The sequence below is a fragment of the Sminthopsis crassicaudata genome, chromosome 4 (assembly GCF_048593235.1).
Source record: "Sminthopsis crassicaudata isolate SCR6 chromosome 4, ASM4859323v1, whole genome shotgun sequence".
NCBI lineage: Eukaryota > Metazoa > Chordata > Mammalia > Dasyuromorphia > Dasyuridae > Sminthopsis > Sminthopsis crassicaudata.
In genome coordinates this window covers 437,424,761-437,447,985 of record NC_133620.1, presented here as the reverse complement: position 1 = coordinate 437,447,985, position 23,225 = coordinate 437,424,761, and the positions used below count along the sequence as shown (strand labels likewise).

At 34.5% G+C, this 23,225-nt stretch overlaps 1 protein-coding gene across 3 annotated transcripts in view; it reads left to right on the top strand.

Moving 5' to 3' along the window:
* SPAG17 (sperm associated antigen 17) overlaps nt 1-23,225 on the top strand; it is a 251,538-nt gene that overhangs the window by 19,536 nt on the left and 208,777 nt on the right. For all 3 annotated transcript variants that reach the window (XM_074263223.1, XM_074263224.1, XM_074263222.1), the window contains exons 2-3: nt 11,090-11,230; nt 20,214-20,285. In XM_074263223.1, the coding sequence (XP_074119324.1) occupies nt 11,090-11,230; nt 20,214-20,285 (213 nt within the window). The remainder of the gene's footprint in view (nt 1-11,089; nt 11,231-20,213; nt 20,286-23,225) is intronic.

The window sequence follows — 23,225 nt, the reverse complement described above, 5'->3', positions numbered from 1 at the left end:
TTGTTGTCAATTGAGATGTTACACAAGAAGAAATGTTTTTGCCAATGGTATATGCCAGTGTCCTAAAAAATGACCCAAGCAAAAGAGGACTTCAAGCTGATGGCAAGGTTTTCCAGATGTTTCTATTCAAAGATGACATCATACTAATTGCATCTTATCCCTGGAGTACTACAAAGCAGCTCAGTGTGACCACATTAATGCTAAAGAGATTAGTCTAACCATCCATGCTGGAAAAACAAAGTGGATAAAAAAAATGCATATTACCCAGATTATGACACACAGCTGGATGGACAGTGCATTGAATAATCTTCCAATGTGTATATCTTGGACAACTGATGCAAATACATAATGAATTGGGCTAAGAATGGAGTAGGAGGCAGCAATAGAACAGGATTACATTTGGAAAACTGCCCAGTGCTTTCAATGACTCCAGATGGCTCATTACAGCAAACGCCCATCTCTTTAACACCAGTATTCTCTTGGTAACATTCTATGTTTACAAATCCTGGAACATTCCTTGAGAGACATTGCTAACGAGGTCACTTCTTTGTTCAAAAATCTATAGAATATATATATATATATATATATATAAAACATGAAGCAATCTGTAGGGTAAATAATTAGAATTAAATTCATATTTATTCATAAGAAGCAAAAGCATATTTAACTAAAAGCACTGTACATGATAGACATGAATAGGTTATATCACGTAACCAGTGATTGCTTATAAGTAGTTTAATAGCTAAAATAGATCTGATCTTACTACCATATAGAATAGTGAATACACTAGAAGAATAACAAACATTACTAAGAGCATCATTGACTACAATTAGAGACAGTATATTATAAAAGGAAAAAATGTCTCAGTTTCTGTTTCCTTCAGTTACTATTCTATGTACCAGGGATAAGCCACTTAATTGGTCTTATCCCCAAATCTTTACCTTTAAAATCTTTAAAATGGGGTAATGGCTTACCCCCTAACCAGATAGGCAAATAGTGGTGTGATAGAGTGCCAAGGTTGATGAGACTCTTTAGGATGTTGAGCTTATCTCAATAATGACTTTCTTGGTGTATAAGGGAGGGGTCAGAAAAGACCCAACATTGTGCAGCCAGGGGAGAAATAAGAACTCAGATATTCCTGATTCCATGCCCAACACTCTTATCTGCTTGCACCATCAGTTGCCTAGATTAAGAACCTAGAGGGTCTTCTTTAGATATATACAGAATTTCTGACATTCATCACTTCTGCACAGATGTTGACATATAATCTTCTTGTGCATTGACAATTATCTTCTCGTGCATATTTTTCAATCAGTAAATTAAAAAGCATTTATTGAAGGCCAACTATTTGTCAGTCATTGTGCTAAGTACCAAAGATACAAATATATAAATAAAATATTTCCTTCCCTCAGAGATATTCTATATGTTCATATAAGAATATATACAGAATAAGTGAGTGAGCCACTAATTTCATTAGTAAAGAGAAATCTCAGATGAGGAAACTCTCTCTACCAATGTGGGATGATACCTCCTCTGCAACTTAAATTTTTAGAGTTGCCTAAAACCCTAAGAGTTTAAATCAATCAAACATTTATTAAACCCCTATTGTGTGCCATGCATTGTATTCAGCACAGAGTTCAAAACCAGTATGTGTTAAGAGTTGAGACTTGAACCTTGGTCTTCCTAGATGGCCTTCCATTATACCATGAAGATTCCCTTACATCAAAATAAATACAACCTAATTTTAGAGTAAGGCATTCACCATCTAGGAAGATTGGGAATAACTTCATGTAAAAGGTGGTACCTGAACTAGAGTTTAAAGAAAATTAGAAATTCTAAGAGATAGAAATGAAGAGGGTGTGTATTCATGGCATGTGCTTATGCAAAAGCACAGCAACAAGAGATAGAATGTCATATGAAGAACAGAAAGGATGACATTTTGTTTATGATCAACATGAATGTTTCAATTCAACATTTTCAAGTAGTCCAAGAAATAAGATTTCTTTTTTCATTGGGAGACTTAATAAAACTCCATACATTCTTTCATTTATGAAAACTTTTGAGCCAACTCTTTAATTTGACTGAAACTTTTTCTTTCTTCTGATTTTGCCTTATAGTTTATCAGTAATGATGTGGTTCAGTTCTTCCAAAATTACATAGGTTTATATACCATTGAGCAAAGGTCTCACATTTAGAGCAGCTGTCCTTAAACTAATATTTGTTGTTATTCATTTGTTTCCACTATATCTGGCTCCTCAAGATACCATTTTAAGTTTTCTTGGAAGAGATACTGAAATGATTTACCATAGGGTTAAGTGACTTGCCCAGGATCACATAGCTAGTAAGTTTTTGAGTCCTTTGAACTCAGGTTTTCCTGATTCCAGGTCTGGTACTCTAACCACCTTCCTCACTTACCTTCCCCAAAATAATGTTTGGAGGATATAAAAACCATACAATTCTTAGAATTCACTACATACATTTCCAGCACTATCTTTCAGTTTATAAAAGGGGCTGCATGAAACTAGGGAGCATTTTTTCCCATTAGTTTCCATAAATTGCCATGGCAGCCACTAAAGGTTTACAAAGTATTTAAAATATATTAAAATCATAATTAATTTAATCATTAAAATCTCATTTTATCCTCACAACATTTGAGAGTGGTGCTATTTTGTGTGTGTGTGTGTGTGTGTGTGTGTGTGTGGGTGTGTGTGGGTGTGTGTGGGTGTGTGTGTGTGTGCAGATGAGAAAACTGAGATTAAGTGATATTGGGAATTGCCCATTTCTGAGGCAGAATACCTTTATCCACTGAGCCAGTCAGGTGAAACAGTTACAAGGCTCTCCAAGATATTTTTCATCTTTCTAGAAGTGCTCATGATTGGGAAAATCTAGGGCTCATTTCCCTTCATACTATTTAACTTGTCTCTATCTTTCCCTTAGCCTGTTAAATCTAGTCACAGACTTTTATCCACTTTGAGCAAATATGGTCTCTGTTTTCATTGGCTTTTTTATTAACTAAGTTGGATTCACTGTGATTAAATGAGATAATGCATGTTTTATAAATTTAATCACCCCTATAATTGTGAACTGTTAATATTATTAGCATTGGTGCTTTGGAGCAATTAATCAGTCATTGCTTTCTTTGCCACAGAAATAGTTTCTTGTCAAACTGAAATCTAAACTCATAGGATGATAGATTTCCAGTTAGAATTCCCTCCTAAGATTGAGTGGAAACCTTTCTCTCCATCAGTGTTAGAAATGAAATAGCGATTTGCCTCCTCTCACGTAGCTAATAAATTACTTAGGCAAATTGGACCTTTGCTGACTTCAAATCCAACTCATCATACTGCTCCAATGACTCAAATAGAGATTATAGAGGCAGAAGAGATCTAGATATACATTCCAAAGTGGAAAGAGTGAAGTTGATAATTTGGCCAAACTTGGTTTATATATCCAGTTTTTTCTAAAACCATTCCTTGTTAAGGTAAAGGTTTTGCTCAGTCTTTAGGCATTTAAAAACAATCACTACTTGGATGCATGTCAGCTTGATGGGTCAAAAAATCATAACTATGGACAAACATTTCTTTCATTATTCTCCCTCAAGCTTTGCTCCCCCTTCCCCCACTAACAATTTTGGGCTTTGCAAAGCACAGAGCTGCCACCTGGTGCACCACTTCAGGGATAGCATGTTCAAAAAGTCTTGAAATTGAAATTCTAAACCTAGAAGTTGTCCAGTTCAACCAATTACCTAAGCAGAAATACACCAGGCAACATCTTTAAAAAGTAATCACCCAACTTTTGTTTGAAGACTTCCAGAGTTGGAATCCCGCTGCATCTCAAGAGGGCTTATTCCACATTTGGATAAAAAGTACTATCTTCCAAAGTGAAGATGAAAAAGGAAATGGCAAACCACTCTAGTATTAGTCAAGATAACCCGCAATGGGTCACAAAGAGTTGGACACGACTGAACAAAGACTGAACAAGAACAAGAGCCTTCTGAAAGCCCATCTAGTTAAATTTTTCTGTGTTTTTTAGAATTCTAATAATAAACGAATCTAATAAAAATTAATTCTAATAATAATTCTAATTTTATAACAGAAGTTTTTAATCATTTGGGGGTTATAGACCTCTTTGACCGTCTAATGAACTCTATATATGGACACCTTCCTTAAATAATATTTTTAAATGCATGAAATAAAATTACAAAGCCTATTATTCTGAAATGTAGTAATCAAAATATTTTCCTTTTAATAATTTCATATACCCCAGCTATAAAACCTGTGTTGGAGATTGTTTGAACCAGAGGCAGCAACACTCCCTAGTGTAGTCTGCACCAAATTAAAGTGTAATTGGAAAATATTTAATGAAATAAATACAATAAAACAAAGATAACATTTTAAAACCCAGTCAATATGCAGCCCAGAGAGATCCTTATGTATGGTTTTGTAGCCCTTGTTTTCATTTGGATTTGGCATCAGTAGTTTAGGACAACCCAAGAAATTCTACAAAATTGGCCTGAGAAAAGACAAGATAGTTGGAAGCCTTCCCTGAGAAATCCTAAGGGAGTGGCAGCTACTACAGTTGTGGCTGTAGTACACAATCTAGGATCTCCAGCAACAGGAAGCAAAGGAGAAAGGAATAAATCAAAAGGAGGGGTATAAGAATGAGGAATAAAAAAGATAGTAGCTCCAGCAATAAGCATCTGTGATAAAGTTGAGAGTCCTAGCAATAATGGAATCATTAATATAGCCATTGGTATAAATTGTGTGTGGGTAAATTAGTGTAGGAGTAGTCTAATACTCAGTTTATAAATACAGATGGTTTATACCTCCTGTATACTGTTTTTCATTTTTATAAAGCCAGCATCTAGCAGAGTTCCTGTCTCATTGCTTAATACTTATTTGTTGAATTGTTTATTTGAATTGAGTTATTTATTTGAATTTCCTAATAGAGACTTATAGTTGAAGTTTTGAAGTAACTTGCCCCAAAGCACAAGTGTAATCCAAAATCAAGGATTTAAAAACAAAAAACAAAACAAAAAAAAACATGCCCACTCAATTAATTAACATACATTTATTAAGTACCTATTATGGACCAGGAACTCCATATAACCTGCAATAATCAATTTGTATTTCTTACATCTTTCTAGACACTAGAAATGAGTAATTGTCTCACTCACACTATATTCTTGTTTTATTCCATAACAGTTGAGTTACTTTAATTTTCCTAGTGTTAATGACAGAGCTTGTAAAGATCTCCATGTCTCTGTGTATATGAGTGTGTGTGTGTATGTATGATATTATTATCACTACTTACCCTTCATAATAATAATAACTCACTTTTATAAAATACTTTGCAGTTATTAGGTACTTCCTGCACACTACCCCAATTAGTTTTCATGATGATCCTGTCCCTATTTTACAAATTAAGGCTCATGAAAGAAAATTTTGTCTTTTCCACTTTTCATTCCACCAACTGCAATAATGAATCAGGTATAGAGAGAGGAGAAGGGTAACAAAAGAAATAAGAACTTCTTGGCAATGGAATTGAATTTTAAAAATACATCTTCAAATTTTCTCATTGCCAAGAATATGTGCATAGATTGTAGGACCCGATACAATCAGGAAAAAACAAATTTTCCATAGTGAATGAGGTAATGTTTTCATCCAGTTGAGGAAGGAGAAAACTGTCATAAATAAATACACATACTTTTTTTTTTTTTTCTTTGAGCTAGCTAGATTGTTCCTAATGTTTGTGTATGCAAATACAAACACCTTTTTTCCTCTAAGTAGTGTGATGGTAATATCTCTATAATATTACTGTTGTTATCCTTTTATAATCTGTTATTTTGTGATCATGGTTGGGCTTGGGGTAGGTTAGAGGTGCAGGAACTCAGAGAAGTTTTATTTAAATGACTGGAATGATTGATGAAATAGAAAGACATAAGGGGATTTGAAGGGTCATTTCTATTTGACAACAAAACAACAGCTCAGGTCAATTCTTTTCTCCCCACCCACACCCAGCTTCATTCATTGAATAGAAATCAGAGAAGCCTTTGTAAAAAAGCTTGTTCATTACATGAGGTTTATCCTAAATGGATCAACTCCTCTTATATATTTATAAAGATCCTTGCTGAATTGAGATTGTATTCTATTAGAATCAAAGAATTTTAGAACTAGAAAAATAATGAGAAGTTATTTAGTCCAGTCTGCCATTTTACAGATGAAGGAAGTCAATCCATAGGCGTTAAAGGACAATGCCATGGAATTAGTGAGCTAACACTTAGATTTTCCTTTTGTAAAGGCAGGAGTGTGTCCCCCACTTACAGAAGTGCTTGTTTTATACATTATCTCTAAATGAAGGCTGTCCAAGTAGTAATTTAGGGCATTTAATATGGATAACCCATCAGATGGCATTCTACCCCCTATCCTACCAGCTCAAGTGACTGCACAGGTGCAAACAGGACCTAGCAGCTATAAATCTTGAATCCCTTTTCAGTCTCTCTTTATGCACATAGACAAAACCTTCATGGTCCCCCTGTTCCAGCTTTTTCTCTTAATGCTTCCTTGGATTCTTGTTTAATCCAAATATATGATTTAATCCTATAAAAATTATAATTCACTTGGATCATGATCACCAGCATCCCACAGGGTCTTAATGCTTTTCACAGCTTAAGTGATCCAAAAGAGGTATTCATTCAAATATGGATTAAAGTATGCAAACTAAAATTGAAAGCAAAAAAGTATAGCATTAAAATTAGTCAGGGATCATAGATTTAGAGTTAGAAGGAATCTTAAAAGTCATGGAGTCTAATGCCCTCATTTATAGGTGAGGAAACTGAAGCACAGAGTGATTAAATAGTCTAAGATCACATAGAAAATCTAAATCATCCTGATTCTTGGTCTAGTATCTTATTCACTATGCCATGTCACAGTTACTTGTATTGGTCTGAATTTTCCAACTTCCATTCCTCCCCCCTCTCTTGTTGTGTATTGTGCACTTTGTCCCACAAGAAATTCTTGGTCCTATAGTCACAAGAGAGATAGGAAATGCGAAAAGGGAACTTTGTCTCACTTCTGTTCCATAAACTCCATCTCACCACATGGATAGGAAGGATTATATACATTGGTTTCTATCATGATAGCTTTCACAACCTGGCTTCCATCCAGCTTCTCCAGGATGGTTACCAAAGGCTCAGAGATGACACATCAGTTCTAGGACCTTCTCCCAGTGGTTGGCAGCTGGAAATCCATGTCCCAGCTCTGTCCCCAACTACCTGACATTCTACTCTTTGACTCATCAATGATATCTGGACTTTGTTATTGGTGTTTCCATTAAACCTGCTAGAAATAGTCTCACCAAAAAACAAACCAAAAAAAAAAAAAAAAACCACATCACAAATGAAAGTCAGGCTAAAATTTACATTTCAATATGTGAAATACCTTAATCATCTAAGCAATGTCCTTCACAAACTCAGTGCATTCTGTGAACCCAAACTTGAAGGATAACTCTCTTCGGTGAACGGCAAATTAGATAATATGTTACTAAGATAATTGTATTTTAATTATTATGTTGTACTTGTAAAAAGGAACAATAGGCAGATATGCTAGAAAGAGAAATAGAAAAAGGTTAAAAAGGTTGAGTTCAAATCCTACCATGGCAAGTCATTCAAACCATTGATTCTTACTTGTAAAGTGGGGATTGTAACAACAGAACCCACTTCACAGAACTGATGTGAGATTCAAATAAAATAATGCATGGAGAGTATTTAGCAAGTATTTAGCAAACCTTAAAGTGCTGGATACACGTCAACTGTTATATTTGAAAAGGTGCATTTGCGTTATGTAGCTTCAAATATTGAAATGTAAATTTTAGTCTTACTTGTGTTTGTGATATATGAGAAAAAGTATTTATTTGCTAATAACATGTGATTCTTGAACAGAATTCAAGAAAACTGTTTTAAGTACATGAATTAAATCTTTATTAGGAACTATCTTCTGCTTGTTAGGAAAGCTAAGATGTCTGGCCCAATTCTGCCCCCTTGTGGTTGTTTTGAATCAGAATAATTTGTTTCACTACACCTCCAGGTATGTACCTTGTGCATTTTAGCTGCAGCATGGATACCTCTGTATCTACTGAGTATGGCTATAGCATATTAGAAGTTAGAAGCCATCTAATTCAATCTCTTTATTTTACAGATGAGGAAACTGAGACTCAGAGATTTAAAGTCATTTGGTCAAAGCTACATAGACAATGAGGAGCAAAACTAAGATTTAAATACCAAATCTTTGCTTCCAATCTATTTTCTAGCCAATAAGAGCATATTAAAACTGGCTTCGCTTAGATAAATGTAATTTTCAAACTAAGTTGGATATAAAGAGTGAAGAATTGAGAAATCAGTATGTCAACTGGTGTTTTATTATCTTTGTCCAAAACTTTATTTTGATACCTTCCTGCCATCATTTTATATTCTTCAGAGCCCAAGATCTTGATTATTTTAATATTAAAACTCCTTCTATCTCTGAGAGATCCTTGTGCTACTGTAACTAATGAATAGAACACTAGTCCCAGATTCAGGAATATCTGAATACAGCCACAGACACTTGTTCGGCATGGGGAATGTCATTTAATCTCTGCCTCAACATTCCTACCTGAAAAATGGGCTTAACAATAGCACTTACTTCCCATGATAGTTGTGAGATATAAAATTAGATAATATTTTTTATTTTTTTTAATAGTTTTTATTTACCAGATATATGCATGAGTAATTTTACAACATTGACAATTGTCAAACCTTTTATTATAATTTTTCCCCTCCTTCCCCCCAGATGGCAGGTTGATCAACACATGTTAAATATGTTAAAGTATGAATTAAATACAATATATGTATACATGTCCAAACAGTTGTTTTCTTGTACAAAAAGAATCGGACTTTGAAATAGTGTACAATTAGTCTGTGAAGGAAATCCAAAATGCAGGCAGACAAGAATAGATGGATTGGGAATTCTATGTAGTGGTTCCTAGTCATCTCCCAGAGTTCTTTTGTTGGGTGTAGCTGGTTCAGTTCATTACTGCTCTACTGGAACTTATTTGATTCATCTCATTGTTGAAGATGGCCACATCCATCAGAATTGATCATCATATAGTATTGTTTTTGAAATATACAACGATCTCCTGGTCCTGCTCATAAAATTAGATAATATTTTAAAGTCTCTTGTAAGTCTCTGTATAAATGCAATTTTACTCATCTTCCTTGTTGTTATTACAATTATTATCAACAAGATGTTATGGAGAATCCCTTTTCCATTAGAACCCTGCACAGGATATCTTCCATAGCAGTGAAAGATATCTTTCATAAACATATCTCCCCATTTTATGAAACTGAACAACACTTCTCATTTTAACATTCTTCTTAAATTATGACCTTGATTCCTAAAGCAAATTCCTTGGTAAATTTGTTAGTGGTTGTGCTGGTGCTGGGAGTAGTTTTAAAATGAAACCTAATGTTAGGTATCACTAATAATACCAATAATTACCCAGAAAAAGTCAAACTAAATGGTAATGAACCTCAAGATTATACTCTATGAAAACTGGTTGAAAGCAATAGGAATGTTTGCCTGGAGAAAAAAAATCCCATCAGAGAAATATAGCTGTCTTCAAGTATTTCAAGGCTCAGCAAATGAAAGAAATATTCTTAGGGTATCAGACTCAAATCTCTATGGGGTCATTAGAAAGCCACAAATTAATATTATCTATGTTGCATTGCATTTTTATTTATTTTGTTAAACATTTCAACATTTCCCAATTACACTTTAATATTGTTCAAGCTATATTTAGGAATTTTGTGAGTTGCAAGTTTGATATGTCTATACTAGAAGTAGTAGTAGGAAAGAAAGAAAGAAAGAAAGAAAGAAAGAAAGAAAGAAAGAAAGAAAGAAAGAAAGAAAGAAAGAAAGAAAGAAAGAAAGAAAGAAAGAAAGAAAGAAACAAAGAAAGAAACAAAGAAAGAAACAAAGAAAGAAAAGGAAAAGAAGGAAGGAAGGAAGAGAAAGAGAAAGAAAGAATATAAGGAATGAAGGAAGAGAAAAAAATGAAAAAAGGAGGAAGAAAGAAGGAAGAGGAAGGGGGAAGGAGAGAGAAAGGAGGAAAGAAAGGAGGGAGAAAGGAAGGAAGACAGGAAGGAAGGGAGAGAAGGAGAGAAGAAGGAAGGGAGAGAAGGAAGGGAGTAGGGAAGGAGGAAAGAAAGGATGGAAGGAGGAAAAAGAAAAAGACAAATATATGTTTGATATCAGAGAAAAAAAACATTCTAATAATAATAGCCTTCCAGCCTACACTGGTCTGTTTCAAGAGCTCATGTATATGCTCCTCAATGTAATCCTTTGAGCAGAAGCTCAAATATAGGCTGCATTAGAAAACTTATAAAATCCCTTATATTCTGTAACCTATGGCTCCAAATATAGTTTTCTTCCCACAGAACCAAGCTACTATATTCAGGAATGGAAAGGATTTTTCAGTTGTTGTTATTTCAATCATGTCTAATTCTTTATGACCCCATCTGAAGTTTTCTTGGAAGAGATAATGGAGAGGTTCACCATTTCTTTCTCCAGATAAGGAAACTGAGGCAAATATGGTTAAATGACTTGGCCAGTGTCAGGCAGCTAGGAAGTGTCTGAGGACAGATTTGAACTCATAAATAAGAAGTTTCATCACCCCAGGTCTAGAGTTCTATCAACTATCCATTGTGCCACACAGTGGCCCTGGAAAGGGTTTTAGAGATCATCCGATCCAATTTTTTTTTCAAATAAATGAGAAAATAAAGGCCCAGAAAAGGGAAAAACTTGTCTCAGATTTCCAAGGCCAAAAAATGTCCAAGGCTGAATTTGAACCCAGGTTTTCCTAATTGCCAAGTCAAGCACTCTATTTCACACCATGTTTTTGTCCCATTTGTAAAGAACAGAGCTAGAATTTAACTTTGTGTCCTCAATTCAGGGCTTTCCCCACTAACTTCCCCAGTCTCCTCTTTCCACATTAGAGGGAAGACCTCTTGGGAACATTATGACAATATTTCTTTCTTTCTTTTTTGGGCAACCAGGCTAATTGGAAGGGCTGCATCAGCTTCGTGGTTGGCAACCGGATTGAGGATAATCTTCTTATTAATGCCCTTGCTCTTGCCATCGAATTCCCTCAGAGGAAGCTCTTCAGCTTGGTAACATGGGATAACATCCTTAGTCAGGTATCTGCAATTTTCTTTTGCCAAACAGATTCAAGGTTAGATAATCTATGTGAAAGAGGTTCTTAAGAGATTTTTAAATTATGTGTACACTTTAGATGATAGTTTTAATGGATCATTTAGATCAGGATAAAATAAAAAGAGAACAGGGCTCTCTCTTAAAAAGGTGAGATTTCTCTTACTGCTCATTTTAAAGCACACTCTTGTCAAGAATGATGTAGAAGAACCAAGGGAAGCAGAGGAGGTAGGGAGTGGGGTGAAGTGGCCCTTGGAAGGTGCTTCTTTCTTCTTCTTCCTCCTCTCTCTACTTCTTCCTCTCTTTTTATCTTCCTCTTTTCTCTTCCTACTTTTCTATTCATTTCCTCCTTCTAAGATAAAACCAAAAGAAGAATAAACTAGAATATCATCCATTCATTGGAGGTATATTATGAATTACTTTGTTACTCAACTATCACAAGGCATTTCTTAAGCATTTACTATGTTTCAAGCACTGTGGAGAGGCAAAGAAAAGCAAAAAACAAAGTCCCCATCCTTAAGGAGCTTATATTTTAATGAGGGAAGAAGCATGCAAACAATAATGTGTAGATTTTGTAGGTATAAATAAATAAATATATATGCATATATAATATATATTTTGAAAATAGACAGTGAAGAAAGGGAAAGCAAGAAGGGAAAAGAAAAGGTACTGCGGAAGCACAGGGAAATAAAGACCTCATGTAGAAGGCAAGATTTAAGCTGAATAAACAGTATATATGAGGTGAGAGAGCATTCCAAGCATGGAGGAGAGCCAGTTAAAAGATATATAAAATTGGTAGATGAAATATAGTGTCCAAGGAACAACAAGAAAGCAAGGTGACTATGTTAGAGTATGTGGAGAAAAGTAAAGTGCAAGAAGACTAGAAAGATGGAGAGGGACCAGATTTTAAAAAAAAATTTTAAAACTAAAATTATTTAATATTTTATTCTGGAGGTAATAGGTTGCTACTGGGGTTTATGACATACAAGATAAAGAAGGGAGAATGTGTGACTTTAAAAAGATCACTTTGGTAATATGAACAGAGGATCTACTATAATGGGAATACACTTGTTAATGATTGATATTTCAAATTCATTCAGTTGTTTATTCACCCAATATTTTATTCAAGACATTATTAGATCAGAATAATGACAAAGAAGTAAAAGACACATTTCTCACTCTGAAGAACTTAAAATCTAGTTCAAGATAATAAGAAGCAACAAAAATAGGAAAATTCTGTTATGTAACATTAAAAGATTTTTTCTAAATTTCTGGATTATAACAATAGAGAAGTTTCAAGGCAGGATACAATTAAGTGCACAATAAATTTTGAAAAACAAAACAAAATGTGACTTTAAAAATCCATAGAAGAGAAATATCACAGAGAAGTGGATTTGTTGGAATTTCCAATTCATATAGTGACTTTAAAAAATCATCCTGCTACCTAGTCAGAAATGGGGACCAAGGACTGAAGATAAGAATAAGCAGAAGAACATTTAAGACAATTGAAGAAATACTGTGGATCATGAGAAACACTGAAAAGGAAACTCTTCAAGAACAAGGAGAGAATCAGGAAAAAATAACTTGGGCACAAGGACTCAAAGTCTAGAAGAAATTAATTGAAAGGTTAAAAAATATAAATGAAATAATAATGCTAGAGGTGAAAGAATTGGAAGGAGAATAAATAGCTTTAAACAGAAGGTGGAAAACATTACCCAAGTATGAGGCTCTATGAAAATTGGAAAGAAGCAAAGGTAACTCAATGACTTCAGGGAAAAAATAAGAAATAGAACAAAATCAATAGATTAAAAAAAAGAAAATATAAGGAACATATTATCAAAAAATAACTGATTTGAAAACATCTAGAAGAGGGAATTAAAGAATCTTCAGATTCCCTGAAAACCATAATGAAGTAAAAATTCTGGGCACCATATTTCAAAAAAAAAAAATCAAAAAGAAAATTGTACAGATCTGTTAGAACCATAAGACAAAATAAACATTGAATTAACTCATCACTGCTTCCTGGAAAGAAAAAAAAATACCTAGACTGAAGATATCAAAAAACAAAAACAAAAACAAAAACAAAAACAAAACAACAAACAAAACAACAACAAACCAAAAAAAACAAAAAACAAAAACAAAAAACCAAAAAAACAGTGCTAACAATTCATTAAAAATAAATAAATAAAAATCTACAAACAGCCAAACAGGAATTCTTGGAAGAACCAAGGAACCACAATCAAAATAAAAACAAGATAGTACAATTATTTTGCCAAAAGACAAAAATAATAAAAGATTACAGAATTCTAGATCATTGACCAACAAAATAGAGGACTACACTTTTTTCCCCCTTACTCCCTATTTTCAAAAATTAACAGAAAGACAACATGTTCCACATATAGAGCAACTACAGCTGAACATAAAAGAAAAAGCAAGAAGCTCAACAATGAAGCCCCATATATAAAAAAAAATTAAGAAAATTATTCCTTAAGTGCTCACTCAGCACCCCTCATCTGCCAGTTTTTATGTTACGGCAGGAGATATAAACCAGCTCATGGACTTGTGCTTTGGGATCACTCAAATTTCCTGCTGCTGCATGTATTCTGTTGGTTCACCCCATCTCTACCTCATCACCCTTGTTCAACAAGTAGTAAACTTTAGCTCAGCCTTCCTCATTATTTGAGGGGAAACAGGAGACTTAAACCATGCCTCCCTTTGCTTCAAGTACTATTTGTATTAGGGAACTCCAAAGTATCAAAACCAAGACCACCCATCTCATGGTTCCCAACTTTGCAAAAAATGGCAGACAAAAAATTAATCCAGCCAAAGAACCAAATAACAGGGTAATAGGGAACAGGGGATATAGCATGCATGACTACATCTGAGCCTAAAAGGAAAGACAATAGACAGTTGTCAAGTTGACAATCTTCTCCTAAGAGCTACTTGAAGCAAGGACCAAGGACAGTGAAAAGTAAATTTCCCAGCACTGAAGGAGACTGAGGTAGTGTTATGATCTTTCTCCAGGGAAATACCCTCTACCAGAAAGAAAGGAATAAGAAACTGGAGAAAGAGCAAAAACAGCCATAGATTTCTGAAAGAATATAATTCAACTTAAAACCTGGAGCCCAAGAAGGGAAATGAGATACAAAAATTAGAAGCATAAGCACCACAATTTCCAAAAGATTGTAAATTATTTTTTTAAAATGTTAGAAAATAGAAAATGAACCAATACTTGATAAGACTCAAAACCAGATAGATTCCAAAGACAGCATTACACCATAGTAAGAGTTCGAGAATGGTTAAAAGAATTAAAAATCCTGAGAATAGAAATTAGGAAGGAACAAGGGACAGACTTATGTCTTACATGGCAGAAAAACGGAATAAAAAACTTGAATCCATGATGCTTAGTCTTCCCAAAGAAGTAAGAAAACAATAAATTATGGATAGAAATATACTGAAATGAAAGACTTTGTGAAAGAAAAACAAGACTTAAATGCTTAACATTAAAAGAACACATATAAATGAATGCAAATTTATTGTGAAGATATGATTCATAAATAAAATCTAAAGATGGCAAGTGTCCAGAAGAACATGATAAATAACAAATCTTGAACAACATTATTTTTAAAATTAAAAAAACTTCCTAGAAATTCTGAGCAAAGCAATACTGACTGAAAGAAAATACAGATAGATCACTTCCATAAATAAAAAAAACAATAGCCACCCTGTGTTCTAAGCTATAAGACATATAGTTGTTTAATTTAAGAAATACAATTTCAGACAAAAAAAATCTATAAAGTGGCCATGAGAAATCCTTTCTAATATAAAGGAAAGGAAATTTGAACAGGCATAATATTCATTCTAGAAGCTGGAAATATATTTCAAACTCAACATGACATAACCTTCAAACTGTGAGCTCAATAATCACTGACAAAAGATGAAGACACAAAGTTTATCTGACTTGTAAACAACCCAAAAAATAGAAGCAGGAGGTAAGTAAAAACAGCTTCCTAAAGGGAAAAGCAGGCCTAAAATACCAATGACTAAATTTTACAACTTTCCCTTACAGGTGATTCAATGAATTTTCTAGGGTTAAATTGCAGGATCTGTTAGTGCTATGAGGGAAAGAAGAGGCAGTGAGTAGAGGAGAATATGTGATATACCCTAATCAAGGTAAGGGTGAGTAACAAAGGAAAGCTAATTCCTATTGTTTCTCAAGGGTAAAAAGGTAGTCTAGAGGAGGATGAGAGAGATAGCCAAAGAAAATACTGAAATGAAGGAAAGAAAAAAGGACATCTCAGACAAATGAAAATATATTGTTTCACTGAAGAGAACTCCCATGGAGCAAGACATATATTCTAAATGTCAGCTAGAAACTTTACAGTGGATCCAATCTATAAGGAACTGGCATACAGTTAGAACAATTCCTTTGAATGCTATGCTGCCAAGGACAAAATCTTGCTTCAGGAGAATAAAAAACAAAGCTCTTGGCAAGAATAGGAGGACCTTGACCCAGAGAAGAAATAACGTAGACATTGAGAAAGAATTACCATTGGAAATCAATCAATAGACACTTATTTAAGCCTCTATTATAAGCCAGGCACTGTGCTAAGCACTGTGAACAAAAGAAATATATCTGAAGTACATGATTTGAGAATCAAGGAAATTTCTGCCATGGATCTATTTTATACATCTATGTTCATAGTCCTTCATTAATTGGTAACAAGGTGATGTATCAGGCCTGAAGTCTGGAAGACTCATCTTCCTGAGTCACACACAAACACACACACACACACACACACACACACGAGACTGAGACAGAGAGAGAGAGAAAAAGAGAGACAAAGAGACAGAGACAGACAGACAGAAAAGGAGAGACACATAGGAGAGAGAAAGAAGAGAGAGAAGAAGAGAGAAGAGAGAGAGAAAGAGAAAGTTTAAGAGAAAAAAAAGATACAAGTTCTATAAAATAGTAACACAGAAAATATCAGTTAGAGAAAACTTAAATTGGTACTTGTAAAACTTTAACTTCATGGAGAACTCAAAAAGCCCAAAGGGAAGAATTATATTCAAGCTATGAATAAAATTTTTTAATTAGGAGTTAAAGTAGAGAGAATAAGTAAAGAAAACTAGTTTAAAAAATCCTTCTTGAAGAAATTTGCAGAACAAAAATTGCCTACAAAAGAAGTTGGAGGGAAAAGAAGAAAGAAGGATTTTTGAATTAGCCATTTAATTGAAAAGAAAAAAAGGAGAAAGGAGAGAAAAGACTAAATAAAAGAGATAAAAACTAGAGAAAGAGTTAATAAAAGGAAAAAATGTTGAGTGAATAGAGAAGAAAGTTTATGGGAATAAGATTTTCTTAACGTAAACAAAATTAATTGTTAGGGCAGGGCATTGAATTAAAACAAAAAATTCCTACTTTAGGATTAAAAAGTAGCACACAAAAGAAAACAAATTTTAACTCATAATTTTAAACATAATTCATTAAACTATTTAATAAAATGAAAGAATGTCAGATTAAATTAAAAAGACACAATTTATTGATTTCAAGAAAAGCATCTCTTTGCTATTGAACTCAACCTCTACCAATTGTGTTTTCCCCATTTTAAGGGTCTCCTACATTGTAGTTCAAGTACTTAACAACCCCATAAGCTTTTACAAAAGAATATTTACTTCAAAGATATAGCAAGAACAAATATACCACCACCCTGTCCAGTATCTCTGGAATATAATTCTCCTTAACACTACTATAGCTTCAAGAGAAAAAAATGGATGAGATTTAGAGATTAACTCAGTTTGTATATAACAAGCTCAAAGTCCAAAGCCCCCTAGTATCCTAGCACCTTAGTTACTCAGGATTCCCTGTTGGACAACCAGCAATATCCAGCCCAGAATCCTGCCTCTAGGAACAATGTGGTTCAAACTCCCAGTGTCCAGAGATTGTACCACTGGTGCCTAAAATTTAAAGAAAAGATAATGAAACAGAACAAAATCCCAAATATAATGCTCTGGGCCATGGAGCCTAAAAGGAAATAATAGGAAAGGTTGCCCTTCTCCAGCTGCCCAGATTAATTTATGATACTAATACTTTTCAGAGATTTTTATCCTCTGGACATTTCTAGAAAGAGAGAGCAAAACTGTTCCAGTCTGGTATTTTTTAAAAACACAGCCAGTTCTGGCTCTTCTGCCAATGGAAAGAGTCTGTTCTAACTCAAATGATAGAGCAACACAGGATGTCTCCTGTCAGAAGTTCCCTATACTCTCCCTAGTAGGTGCCTCCATACCTACCATAAGATTCATCTTTATGGACTGTGATGTAAAACCTAGACTAGTTTATTCCCCAGGAATTGCTAAAGTAAAAATTGTGGTCAGATCAGTCTTCCAGACTGGTTAGTTAGCATCTTTAAAGACAGAAAAACCTTTTTTGGAACTTAGACTGTCGTTAAGCATAGAATGATGAGGAGCTAGAGCTCATCTGGCTTTTTTATAAGTTAGTACTTGAAGCTTGATGGGAAGCTCAGGTTTCTCTATCTTTTGGGACAGTCTCAAGGTCTCAATACATATCTTTGTTATTCCCTAGATCCTGCTGCTCTGCTCCTCCATCTGCCCTGAGCTATAAAAGATAATGTTCCCCCAAATCACTCATTCATTTATGACTTTGTGTTGTATTTCCTTGAGCCTATGAAGCTGTTCATGTAGAATAAAATAGCAAAACCTTTATAACCTCTGATAGATATCTCAATTGATTTCTTCAGGTCAATTGAACTGTCACCAAATCCCTATTTTTACAATTACGCTCTCTCAAATTTATTTTATATTATGTCTTCTGATAACTTTTTTACCACTTCAGTAGCAAAGGTAAATGTGCAAGAAAAAACCTCATAGAGTCATAAAGTTATGGAACAAACAGTTCTATTTACAATAAGAAAAGAAAGTTGCTATCACTAACAGCAGCTAGACTTCTTATCTCCAGAACCTTTGCTGGCTAAAATATTCTTTGACACACTTAGGGCATTTAGAAGGATGCCAAAAGCAATAATTTTTCTTGCTTTAGGTATAAATATACCTAAAGTACTTTCATAGGTGCAAGAGCCATCAATAAAGCACTTACACAACTGAAAACTCCCCAAATTGTGACAATCCAGGTAGGGGCAGTGCAGACTGTAGGCATAGCCAAACAATAAAGGAAAAAAGAAAACCCTTAAGTGCAAGCATATTTTAATAACAAAGACCTGGAGATAAAGTGGATGTCAATCCATTATTGCTTGACTAAACAAATTATGGTATTTGAATTTAATATAAGAACGATAAGAGTAATAGTGATAATAGCTAAAATTCATGTAGCACTTAACTTTGCAGCAGGACTATGTTGATTACTTTATAATTATTGTCTCATTTGATCTTCACAATAACTCTATAAAATAGGTGCTATTATTTTACAGATGAGAAAATTGAAATTCAGGTCTTCCTGAACCCAAGTTCAGCACTATCCACTGCCTCTATTCCCCTTCTCCCACTTACACTTCAAGGAAAGAAGAAAACCCCCAAATACCTGGTGAAGAGTGCCATATCTCCTTGAAGATAATAATATTAATAATATTAATGATAATTAACTCATGAAGATTTTTCTAGCATAAGGGTTCCAACTCCATCTGGCTTCTCTTCCTATAAAGTCAGGAAATTTTAAAAATAAGTTCTACACCATTAGGTGATTCTTTTGATCATCAAGCTGGAAAGGAGATTTCCCAGACAGTTGAATATGAGGCAATAAATTATCCACAAATCCAACTACCCACACTCTATTAAAAAATGCCAACTCATGGCACAATTAAAAATTATTTTTGTGTAAAAAAACATAATTAAAAATAGAAATTAGCTGTCAGCAAAATAAAAAAATTTAAAAAAGCAAAAACTAAATAATGAACTATGTTTCCCATTGTATAAAATAATAAAACAGAAGGGAGAAACAGAGTTTAGCGAATGTGTTGGTCTAGTAGTTTCTCTTACTGGTTCTTGAGATCCTCCAGAGAGCTAGTCTGGATGGTATATTTTGGCACCCCAGCATGGGGGCTCTAGAAAGCATAGTATATTTTGGCACCCCAATTTGGGGGCTCTAGAAAGCACACTACATTCAGACATTTCCAACGCATGGATTCTTTTAATAAATAAAGCATTGAGTCAGGGGAGGGGAGGAAACTGTAGTCCCTACAAACTTAGGAGTCTTATTGGAAGCTTCCCTTCAAAGTTACATGGCAAATGGAGGTAGAGGATAATGAGAAAGGAACAAGCAACTCATGGCTTGTAATCTCTCCTACTTTTACACTGTTGAAATCTATCCAGGGCTTAGCTATTTAAAGTCCCCAAGAGTGTGGCCAATTTGTTTGCTCAGTGAATCATTTGTTCCCTTCTGGAATCGGAGGGGTGTTCTCATCTCATAAAGGGATCACAGCATGTGATACCTTGTTAACACATTAAAACCTCATCATTTCTGACTACATTCTGTGACTACAATCTACTAAGCCTAAGAAAGGAGACCACCTTCCCCATCTCTTACATTAGTGGACTAATTCTTCCTACCCTCCAATGGCTTCCAGAAAGTTCTGGATAATTGTTGGGATTTGAGCCCCAAAGCTGGTCTCATTGTTGAGAGGGACTGCCAGTTTCTTTTCTTCTGGCTTACTCAGAAGACACTTCCATATACTGCTTCATAATCTTGATATCCCACAATAAATCATTGCCACTCTTTTTTATAATGCTTCATTTGGGAATTCATATACTTTCCCAGGACAATGCTGTGCTACACAAATATCTCAGAATCAGTTTCCTCCTCTGAATTGCTTGAGCCACTGGGTGTTCCCAAAAGGCAAAAAAATTATAAAGCAAAATCCCTCAGTTCTCTGAATGTAAAAAGCAGGCCTTTCTTTCAACCATACTTCTTGTTCATTTAAAATTTTTTTCCTTGTCTCACAGATCAATTCACCTCCTCCACCTCCACCTCCAAAAGGAAAGAAAGACGGCACATCTGTACCCTTGTATTATGAGGTGGGTGAAAATACTTACTGAAAAAGTTCTTATTTTTTTAAATGATGTCACAGTCATATCCCCCAATTTAATCACTGACAACAAAGTGGTTTCTTCCCAACTTCTGATCTTAGAATGCCACAAGCAAGCCCAAATGAGCTGAATGAAAACCCATTTCCATCTTTGTTTTAAACAGCCAAACTGGCTTACTCCCTACTGGTAATTAGTGGTCAGGAAGATCTGTTCTCTTACTGAGGTTCTCTAGTATGCATATGTATGGGAGAATTAATATATGTTATATATGTGGAGGATGTGTTTTATATATATAATTTATTATACTATGTACATATATATGCATAATATGTAATAAATTATACATGTATATATTCATATATGTGTGTATCCTGTCCTAATCTTTCTTTTCATTAGATGCTATTTTCTTTCAGAGTTCCCTTAAGGGTAAAGGAAATAAAGGAAAACAAAGTGCCTCTAAATATTTAAAATCATTGAAGTATTATTGTTATTTCTAAAAATTAAATAGGAATTGTGTCTATAGTTTTTGAGCTACTTCTCTTAAATAAAATTCCTGAAGAGAACTTATTATAAAAGTGCAAAAAAGCCACATAATATTATTTTCACAAAGATCGTAATTCCTTTTTAAGGAAACTTGGTGTGTAGCTGATCCAAATCTTTCATTTTACAGATGAGGAAACTGAGGCCAGGGAGGGTAATACTTGCCCATGGTCGCACAGGTATTGTCAGAAATGGAATATGAACCAAGGTCCTGATTCTAATGCCAGAGCTCTTCCCACCCACCATACTATATAATTTTTTTCAAGTCCTGTGGAAATATTTTGCTTGCAGATTGCTTTCTCATCAGTTTGTAGGCTATTTGCATGTTTTACCTTCTCCCCCCCCCCCTTTCATCAGTATAAGAATTAAAATGTCACCTTCTAGATTCATGGCCCATTTTGCCTCTAGCAGCTGCTCGACATAAAGGTCTGGTTTGGTTGACCCAGCCATGCTCAATGCACCAGGATTTCCTTTAGCCCTGCCTTGTTAAAGTTTAACTTACAGCCTGTGAGAGGCTATAAAATCTTGTGATTAATTAGAAGATTGCTTAAAAATTTCTCAAGCAAGGTTTTATGTTTCTGTGAACCTAGAGCATGAAGATTTTTGGATTCTTCTAAAAAGAATTTATTTGTATTTTGGACTAGTGATGACTAATAAACTTTTTAAAATGTGTCTCAGGTCCCGGCAGATTTTAAAACAGGGTTCTTTTTATTAAAGTTCATTTTTTTGAGTTTTTGTCTTGTTTTGTTTTGTTTTGTTTTGTTTTTAGTTGCAGTCCTTTTATATGAATTGCTGAGTTATGTTTTAATGCATTCTTTTATGTTTATTTATCATTGTGTGTGATTCTGGGCAAGACACTTAACTCTGTTTGCCTCAGTTTCTATATCAGTAAAATCATCTGGAGAAAGAAATGACAAATCACTTCAATATCTTTGCCAAGAAAATCCCAGAAGGGGTACTGAAGAGTTAGACATGAGTATAGTAACAGAACAAAAGAAAACATATTGATGGGACTGTGAATTTTATAGTAGTAACTCTTTTTGGATATTTCTCATCATGGAAATGAACTTACTCTAAATTGATGGAGATACATAATACACCTTGAATTTTTTTGTTATAAAGACTTAAGTGTTTGAACTGTGGCTGGAGTTTTGTGTGATACCTGAATTCAAATGATTTGGAATTTTCTTTCTAAAACAGCACACACTATAGTAAGCAGTGCCCAATTCCTTATGCTGGGACTCATTAGCCTACTAAGAGCTGCTTTCTACTTCAAAGATGCTCTTTTAAAAGCAGAAATGATAGCATGCATGTTTTGACATATAATCCCAACAGACTTTTTGACTTGGATGTGGAATATCACATCATGGCAAACCCAAAGTTACTTTTGAAAAACCCTAGCCTCAAATATGTGCCATGGCTCTCCTCAATTGCATATTCTTCACTCCGGGGAGGTCCATTTCACATCTGGTTCTACCAGGCCCTTCCATTGGAACATTTGGGCAGTGAACCTCCCTGACCCTCTCACATACCCTTCTCTGAACGATTCCAGAAGAATAAAAATGAGGCATGAATTGGACCTTGGGTGCACAAGATATTCATTAATGTCATGGAATATTCTGTGAGTAAAATCAGTAAGAAATATAAAAAAAAAATCCATATTCACAGGCAGGTCCAGCAATAAACAGCATCTCTTTTGATTAGCAGTCTTCTATAATTTCTTCTGAGATATCACCTCAGAAAGCATGGAGTTGGTGACAGTGACCATGTCCCATTAATGAGACCAGATTTCCCAACAGATGTAATTTCTGGGAGAAGCTACCTCTGAAATCAGGGAGGTGTAAGCATTGGAAAAGAGAGAAGTAAGAAAAATAACATGGGACACCTTTTTCCAATAGGACAATTTTTCCAAATCTTGACTAGAGTTGGAGTATTGTAAGGTATGTGGCATGAGACCAGGTTGAGAATCGGGGTACTTCATTGAACCTGCTGTATCCCAAATACATTAAGACTCATATTCTTAAGTCTATTTTCCCTACCTCTCCATCTTCCAGAAGATAAGAGAACCACAATAAAGAGCTCTGCTTCCCTTTCCAGGAGAGCAAGACAAAAATAATAAGCCCATAAGGCCTAGGTCTTAAAAACTTATTTTGAATTGGTGGCCAAGTCAGGTAACGGGATCCATCCCACCCATTTACCTTATTGATAGTAGCCAAAGTTGCTCTTTAGCCCTTTCCCCAATGAAAAAACGTTATCTTATCTCCTGAATTCTAAGATCTATTGTCTCTGAAGGTAATGGAAGAGATGTGATTTTTTTAAAGAAATCAGTCAGTTTTGAATCAAGGGGATCCTGTCCCATTGATAAAAATAAGTGTTCTAGTTCATCAA